At 43.9% G+C, this 8466-nt stretch overlaps 1 protein-coding gene across 4 annotated transcripts in view; it reads left to right on the top strand.

Moving 5' to 3' along the window:
* Window positions 1-8466, top strand: part of LOC111656659 (RNA binding protein fox-1 homolog 3-like) — a 332987-nt gene that overhangs the window by 214765 nt on the left and 109756 nt on the right. Inside the window, exon 1 of one of the 4 annotated variants that reach the window (XM_023408456.2) lies at window positions 238-704. The exons of the other annotated variants lie outside the window; for them this stretch is intronic. Within the exon in view, the coding sequence (XP_023264224.1) occupies window positions 687-704 (18 nt within the window). The 5' untranslated portion in view covers window positions 238-686. Of the gene's footprint in view, window positions 1-237; window positions 705-8466 lie in introns of those variants that run through there. 4 annotated transcript variants of the gene reach the window in all.

Below are 8466 nucleotides of genomic sequence, written 5' to 3' on the forward strand. Positions count from 1 at the left end.
CCCCTCCCCGGGACACTGAATTTTACAGTACCGTCTGCAGGATCCCGGTTTGTTCGGCACACTCCTCTATGCAGAGCAACACAGCTCCGGTGGAGGAACGCTGGAGGCAGCTGTCAAGCGCAGGCTGCCGCTGCTGCTGCTGCTGCTCTAGTTGAGCCTCGGTGCCGTACCGACTGATTTCACATTCACCAATAAGAGACGGCACAAGGGGGGGGGGGGAGACAGAGAGAGGGAGAGAGTGAGGGAGAGAGCAGAGAGACAGAGGGAGAGTCTCGAAGTGAGTGGTGTGGAGAGGCAAGTAGAGTGGAAGAGTGTCAAAAGAAAAAAGAGGTTACAACACCTCCCCAGCTCTCTTTCCTTTTTCCCCATCTGCTTTTTTTTTTTACCCCCCCTCTTTCTTGTGTTGGCTCAGAAGAAGAAGAGGAGAAAGAAGGGGGCTTTTAAAAATTAACTGAAGAACAAGCTGCTTGTAGAGAAAGAAGCGAAAGAAGAAGTGTGGGGGGGTAGACCTCAAGTCAAGCCCCATTGAACAGTTTAGAGGGAGGGCTGCCTCAGTCGAACAGGGATCAGTAGAGCTCTCTGTCCAAACGCTCGGACTCTTCTTGACGCCCACACTGGCTGGACTGGTCCCAGTGCACGGTCCCGCTCTCGTCTGCCCGCCTGCCCACACCTGTCCCGCTTCCACCATGATGATGTACTTTTGGGTGAGTACCGGATCCACAAAGTGTGGATCTCTGATGCGCTCACACTGCTCCGGCATGGGCAGAGAGTTGGTCTGTGTGTGTATGTGTGTGTGGCATATGCGTCAGAGTGTGTTTCAGTACATGCAGTGTGTGTGTGAGTGTGTGAGTGAGTGTGTGTGAGTGTGTGTGTGTGTGTGTGTGTGTGTGTGTGTGTGCGGTGTTGCACCTCCCACATGCATGAACAGAGCTGATGGTTTTCCACTTCCATGTGTTTTATTGATGCTGGATGCTGCAGCCAGATGCTATAGAGGCCTGCGTGTACGTGTCGGATTTATCCAGCCTTTAAATGAGAGAGGATGTTGGAGTGTGATCATTACCCACACTAATACCTTTACAAGTATTGTTATTCAACTTCCACTGACAGTCAAACTACCCAGCATGCAGTATGTCTGTCATTTGAAACCATATCTCTCCAATTTACCACCGGCATCTGAAAATGAGCTGCTCAGGGTCTTCTGGGGACACATTTTGATTTCCTTGTCTGCGCCTGTGTTTCAAATGCCTTTTTTTTTTTTCTTCTTTTTTTTTTTGTGATGTTGTTGTTTTTGTTGCCCACATATCTCACATATCTAAGTCAGCCAGAGTTCCTCCTGTTTTTGTCTTTTCATAAATTAAGCGACATTAAGCACAGAACGAGGACGATTACAGATTGCCAACTGAAGCTGCTGATTAATTCTGTTTGAGATCATGTGTGATTAGTCAGATTGGTTTTGTCTTCTCAGTGGTTTGCAGTCTCACCACAACAATACCCGCCCAGTGCTCGCTGCTTCAGCACTTACACTCGTTTTTTTTTTTTTTCCTTTTCTTTTTTTTTTGTGCAGACCATTTTAATCCCCCACTGTTTTACAGAAATACAAAGTAAATGAAATTATTTTCTAATGCAACACATATTTCCAGCGTTGCCACTGTAATGCAGTTACAGATGTGAGTTCTGCAGACTGTGTGTGTGTGTGTGTGTGTGTGTGTGTGTGTGTGTGTGTGTGTGTGTGTAGCTATTGATCGTGAGTTCAGATTTCTGGGGAAAAAGCATCTCTTTTTGGGGAGGTGGAAGTTACTTTACATGGATAACTCCATTATAAATGACTTAATACTTGAACCACATATTTTTTCCGCGTTCTTTTGAAGTGAGGGTAAAACATGAATAACAAAAGCATGTTAAGCATGCTATGAATGAAGCAGCACTGCGTATTGATTCGGAGCTCCGATTTCTGGAGAGAGGATGTTTTGGGGCCAGAGTTACTCTAAGTGGAGAAACGAGCTCATGTTTGAACCAGAAGAAAAGTTTTCTTTTCGTCTCCAAGTAGAGTGGAAGTGACAGGAAGGTGTACCGTTTCCAAATTATGTCATAACTCAAAGAAAATAATACAGTGTGTAGGGTTTTATTTTTTTTATATATTTTTTTTTCTGAGGCCTCGCTCCTACACAGGCCCCGCTGATACTCAAAGCGTTTCTCCTGGGTGTTGATGCTTATTGGAAGAGTCTCCACCGTCACCGTCTTTTTGAAGGTTTTCGCTGTGAGGTTGCAGCTCACCTTTTCTCCACCTCCAGTTTCATCACTAATTCTGCCTCCAGCCATTCGGAGCAATGACCCCACACACACACACACACACACACACACGTGTATAGGCCGAACAGAGTGAAGCAGTAATGCTGTCAGTTTACATCCCTTCAGGCTCAGCAGTGTAACGGTTAAATATTTAACCACGTTCACGTTTCACTCACATGAGAAGAACATTATTATTTAGCTCTGAGCATGAGTTCAATACATGATTCCTTATTTTATCATTCACCTGTCAAACTCCCAGATAGTCTGTTTCTACGCTGAAGTATCAGGACGCCTTATTTCTGACTCTGAGGAGCCAAACCTAGCCAAAAAAAAAAACTAAAAAGTGGTCAATGATTCTACACCAAGACAGTGAGGCTTTTTGCCATTTTGCATTCAGCCAAGCTCCAGTTAAGAGGAAAAATGACTTGTCAGGTAAAAAAAAAAAAAAAAAAGAACAAAAGGATGAGAATCACTGTCAATTTTTAAATAATTGAAAACGGTGATAGTGCTGAACCGATGAAATGAAGTCAGTTATTAGATGTGTCAGTCAACACAATGTTCACTGACATCAGTTCCGGTAAAAACAGTCGAGTAATAGATCATTTATCATTTAAAAAGTTCTCAATATTTACTTGCTCCAGCTTCTCAAATGTGAGGGGTTCGCTGTTTTATATCATACATGAGGCATCTTTGGCTCCAGGAAATCGTGATGGGCATTAATGATAATACTTGACTGATTGATGAAATAATCATAAATATCCCAGTCCCCATCAATAGATAATGAATAGTTCGTTGCGGCCCCAAAAATGCGATGTCATACTTGTTTGGTTTAAATTCAGAGGATGGTGAATCAGAAGCGTTTTATATGAAAAATAAACTTTGGTGCTGTAACAATTATCATCAATAGGAAATGGATCGACAACAATTTAGATTAATCATCATTTATCAAGAAAAACTGGCAAATGCTCTCTGGTAAATCGAAAGTCCTTAGGTTGTTGTGACAAAAAGTGTGTGTCCTAATCAAATGTCTTGTGTTATTAATTGTCTTGTATTGGTAACGCTATTGGTTGGAGGCAAACACAATAAAGTTGTTATCCAACTAACAAAATAAACAATTTGAGAGCAGAGCAATGGAGTCTGGGAAATTGAGATGGATCTTTTTTCACAATTTTTCAACTAATTAGACTAAATCGCTTATCGATTAAACAGAAAAACACATTAATAGACATGAAAATGAATTTTCATTCATGCCCTGATGACAATAATAACAGAAGCAGTGACATAACTTTCGGACTGGTGAGACAGGAGAAGAGAGAACGAGCAGGAGTGAGATCATTTCCAAAAATACGAAGGTTCCAGTTTCACTGCACTGCAGGAAGTAAAGTAGTAGAATTATCTTCTCACCCTCTCAGCTTTTTACGTTTTTTTCTGCAGACGCTACATTCGCTCTGCAACGTGAAAAGTGAAACTGCACTCTACTTGTCACTCCTGACATCATCATAACTGGTGCATGATCAATGATTTACCACCAATCCCTGGTATCTACAGTGTGTGTGTGTGTGTGTGTGTGTGTGTGTGTGTGTGTGTGTGTGTGTGAAGTCGGCCAGCGTTTAGTTGCGTGAGGAGGATGGGACCGCCTCCTGTTTGAACTGCAGGTGGTGAGCATTACCTGCGGTCCCTCCGGATGCCTGTCAGTCGTGTATCAGTCTGGGGAACCTGCAAGCTCCCCTCATTAGAATATTTATTCACCAAGCAGATGTTCTTATCCAGGGCAATTACCTTTGGCTTACATTTCCCTGTTGCCCACTGATATAGATGAATGTGTATACAAAGACGTCCCAGGTTATGCATGGGGCCCCTGAGTGCCACCCACCTTTCTTCCCCCATATGCACGGCGGGCGAGCCAGCGACCGTCTGGTCTACCACAGCGCCCAACCCAAACCCGACCTCAACTCCACTGTGGTAATTGGAGGAAGTGGAGGCACATCTCCTGCGATGGCCATATAGTGATGGAGAGACGGCTTGTATATCATTCTCTCCACCCGGCTGTTCCTTTGTATTAGAGACAGAGAGAAAAAAGGGGGAAGAGGCATGGAGTGGAGAAACCATGCATGCTTCTGTCCTCCCCTCAGTGTGATGAATAATTTAGCAGTGCAGGGCCCTCGCTGTCGAGTAGAGATGGTGGTAATGGGGAGACTGGATATATATGGCATGGCAAGGAGCAATGGTTTACGTTAGACTTCCCCGACCAACGCACTCAAGTGTGCCGCAGGCTGCTCACATGGTGTGTTTGGCCTGCATCACTGCTTTATTTTTATCTGCAAAAGAAAAAAAAAGAAAAAAAGAAAGAAAAAGAAAAAGAGACGTCCACAAACACCGACTTAAAAAAACGAGGAAGGAGTCGCTCTGAGGCTTTGGATCAGTGGTCATTAGCAGGAGTGGATTCCCTTTAGGCAGACGCTCAATCAAAGCTGCTGTGATTTGGTCATATATGGTGCATTATACTGCAAATTGTATCAGTAGGTTAGATTTTCTTAGCTGAAGAATAGCTTGGAACGCTCCTATACCCTCCCTCATTGTACACACACACACACACATATATGTACCGCAAGTGTAGCGGTTACAGTGCATACATACGGTCTCCGGTGAGGAGATTACAAACCCAGGCGGCGAGGTTTTCCAGCCTGACCGACAGACGATGTTGAAATTCATGGCAGACAGGCGTATAGAGGCAGAGCTGATCAGCCATTCTGGGTGGGAGGGCAGCGAGTCCAGGCCGCCGGTTTCATATTGCAAGATGAAGTGCTTGCAATCGTTTGTTAATGTATTAATTGATCTGTGTCCTCAGACGGGCGAATCAGGAGTAGTGTCACGTAGACTCTTTAGTACTCCCCGAGACGCCTTCATTAGATGCTGCTGGCCGGCTCTCTCCACCCCCATTACAGAGCCGCGTTGCCACACACTTTACCTGACTGCTGTAATAACTTTAGACATTTCTATCTCCCCGGCAAGTCCTCCGACAGCCAGAACAGTTTGGGGGCTTAAACATCAAATGTGAGGAGCTTCTTTGAAAGGCTTTCTACTGCAGGCACCGCGGGCACGTGGTGTTGTTTTGTCTGCATTGTTGCTCTCCTTTTCTTACAAGTTTCAGTAACGGCTGTTGCAATCAGTCATTAACTTCCAGCTTAATGTTTTATAATCTGGAAGGCACACATGCCTTTGTAGCACAGCTGATGTAACAGCTCAGCTACAAAGCTAAGGAAGCAGTGGAGTTAGTGCACCCAGGAAACGTGTTATCTGCTGAAGCACTAATACCGGTGAGATTCAAGCTCGTCCGGTTGTCAGCTCTATATTTTTTCCGATGCAATTCTGACAACATGTAGGATTAATTCAGAAAGGTAAAAAAGCAGAATTTTATTTTATTTAATTTATCTTATTTCTTTTGGAAAACCCAGGCTCCACCCTTCGTACGCTGCGGGATCATTAGCAATCAGTAGCTTTAACAATAATTCTGTCAGCTTTTGGTCTCTTCCCCTTGGGGCTAATGGGTCTAGAGCCCAGCTAATTGTGATTAGGCTCTGACAGCAGGTTTTACTTGCAGGATTTTCACACCACAGTCCTCTTTGATATTAGCTGCACAGCTGATAAAGAGATTAGATACAGGGAGAGAGAGAGAGAGAGAGAGAGGATGGAGAGGAGGGAGGGAGGGAGGGAAGGAGGAGGAAGGGGGGGGGGGGGGTTCTTAAACTACAGAAAGACACCTACACTGGGGAAATCACTGGCGAGTTTAGCAGAGGAAAATAGATCCGGACGCAGTAAAAGCCTTGCGCTCGCTTATTGCACCTGCTATCATTAGCGCTTTTGTACACATGGTCAGCCTCCCAGGGAAAAGTCATTATCCAGCTGTGCCGTTATTTTTCTGCTGTTTTCTCCTAGTGGAGTGTGACTTCAGGGCTATAGCCAGCGCACCATTTAATGCCTCCAACACAATAAAGGACTCTAGCCTTAATGATGTGGGATTGGATGGCCATGCCTCAGGTTGTCCAGGGGCTTGTGAGCTGTTACTGCGAGCGGCCATTTTGCCTCGCCGCTGTTGAGGGCCCCAGTGTCAATTCAACTCCAGCCATTCCAGAGGAGGCAAAAATAAAAATCCGATTTAATGATTAACGGCCGCTGCGTTGTTTAAAGGGTCCTCCGTCTCTCTCTCACTCTCTCTCTCTCTCTCTCTCTCTCTCTCTTCAGGAGAGCTGGAGAGGAGAAGTGAGTGTAGATGCAAACAATGAGGAGCTGGTGGAGTAGTAGGATGGGAAAGTTGCCAACGCACGCACACCAACTTGCCAAAACATGAGGTGATATTGTCTGTTTTTCACTCGTGACTGAGTGAGCAAACCCGGATGAGTGCATCACACACACACACACACACACACACACGGAGTGAGATTGTGCAGAATAATGTCTTAAACTAAAGCGAAGCAGACATTTTACATCCTACCGACTCGCAGAATTAAATATTAAGATTATGGCTTCTCCAACAAATGATGAGCCAAAGAAACTGGAGCAAAGGTTCAAAGATTTCGCCCCAAATTTCGTGACGTCTTCAACCTAAAAATAGACAAAGACATCATTTGAGCAGTGACAGTAGGACCAGAAGTGTGTCTCAGGATCATAGCGTGTGTCATTTAACCCTGGGAAAAGCAGGAGGAAAAAAAAAAGAAAAAAGTATTTCTTTGCAATTTAAACACTTTGGCCTAAAAATGTCCCGCTTCAGCTGATCCAAGGAGAGAAACAGCACCTCTCAGCACCGATTCATTTGCAGACGTTCCCTTTCCTCTCCTCTCTCACTTCAAAATGAACTTGAACAAAAGTATCTGTCTAAGTGAGCTTTTCCGATGCCAAATGCCACATACTGGTAATTATCTTTTTGCAGTCTTATTTATTTTACTTTTTTTTTTCTTTTTCTTTTTTTTTTTTGCACTCGGCCTGTTGCTGCTGCCAGAAACTCCAGAAGTCTCTCATGGCAGTCCTTCATCCTCCTCGGCAGCGTTGCAGCAGAAGGTGTGTGCATCGCTAACACGCCTGTGCCATAGATATGCCCCGAAGTGTCAGCTCTCACATACGGAAAAAGATTGGAGGAGAGGCCCCCGTGAGAACGGCACGCAACGTATTCCACCGGCAACCTGCCACGCATGATAAGGAAAAAGCGCTCCCGCCCTCCCTCTCAAAGCAGCAAATGTAATTTGTGCGCTTTTCGCTATTTTATAGTCAGTTATTCCAATAGACTCATCAAGTGGTACTCTTTAAAATTCAGAAACAAATATATAGCTGGCAGTAGGTTTTGTTGGTTGCTCTATAATATCAGTCTGACAAACTGTTCTTTGAGATGTAAAGCTTCGTGGAGTGAAGCGAGCATCTTTGCAGCTCTGATCATACAAAAGGTAGAAAAAAAAAAAAACTGAAAACCAAAAAAAGCATCATGACGCCTGTATGAAATGTCCAGGAATCTTTCGGAATAAGAGTTGAACCTGTGTAAAATGCACCGACTTTTTCTTTTTTTTTTTTCTGTCTGCAATGGTCATGAATCTCTTTAACCTTTTACCAATGAGTGTGACTCAGTTCATTGTCAGCAGGCGCATCAATTGGCTGTGATAGGTGTCCTCAAGAGTTCATTAAAAAATATTCTGATATTCTATAGACAGAAACCGTGACCTTATGTCCCTATCCACATGCAAACATTCACATTTACACACATTAACATACATTAGTCTAGAAATGAGAAATTAGTCTCAGTCCTGGTGACAGATGTGTGTGATATCATGATTCCTGCAGGGCCAATCAGAACACTGAGGTCATGTCCACTGTCTTTTGTCTGGTAATTTGAGGGGGGTGGGGTTTAGAAACAGGGGGGGGAGTAGCTATACATCCTCCAGTACAATTTGAAATAATGGTATTTTAGCATTTTTTTACACTCAATATAAAAAATACATAAGACCTCCAATATTTATCCAACATTTACTTTCTGTTTGGAGAAAGCTTTGAAATCACATTTAGCAATTCATGTTGAGAAAGCAAATGTCCAGAAACTACAGTTAAAGAGTTCACTGAATTCAAATTAAATAACAAAGACATTTGAGACTTTCACACGGGTGTTTGGGGGGTGGTGGAGCTTGTGTTTGGTCT

The sequence above is a fragment of the Seriola lalandi genome, unplaced genomic scaffold (assembly GCF_002814215.2).
Source record: "Seriola lalandi dorsalis isolate HSWRI2012SDOR001 ecotype SW California unplaced genomic scaffold, Sedor1 jcf7180002054362, whole genome shotgun sequence".
NCBI classification, from domain to species: Eukaryota; Metazoa; Chordata; class Actinopteri; order Carangiformes; family Carangidae; genus Seriola; species Seriola lalandi.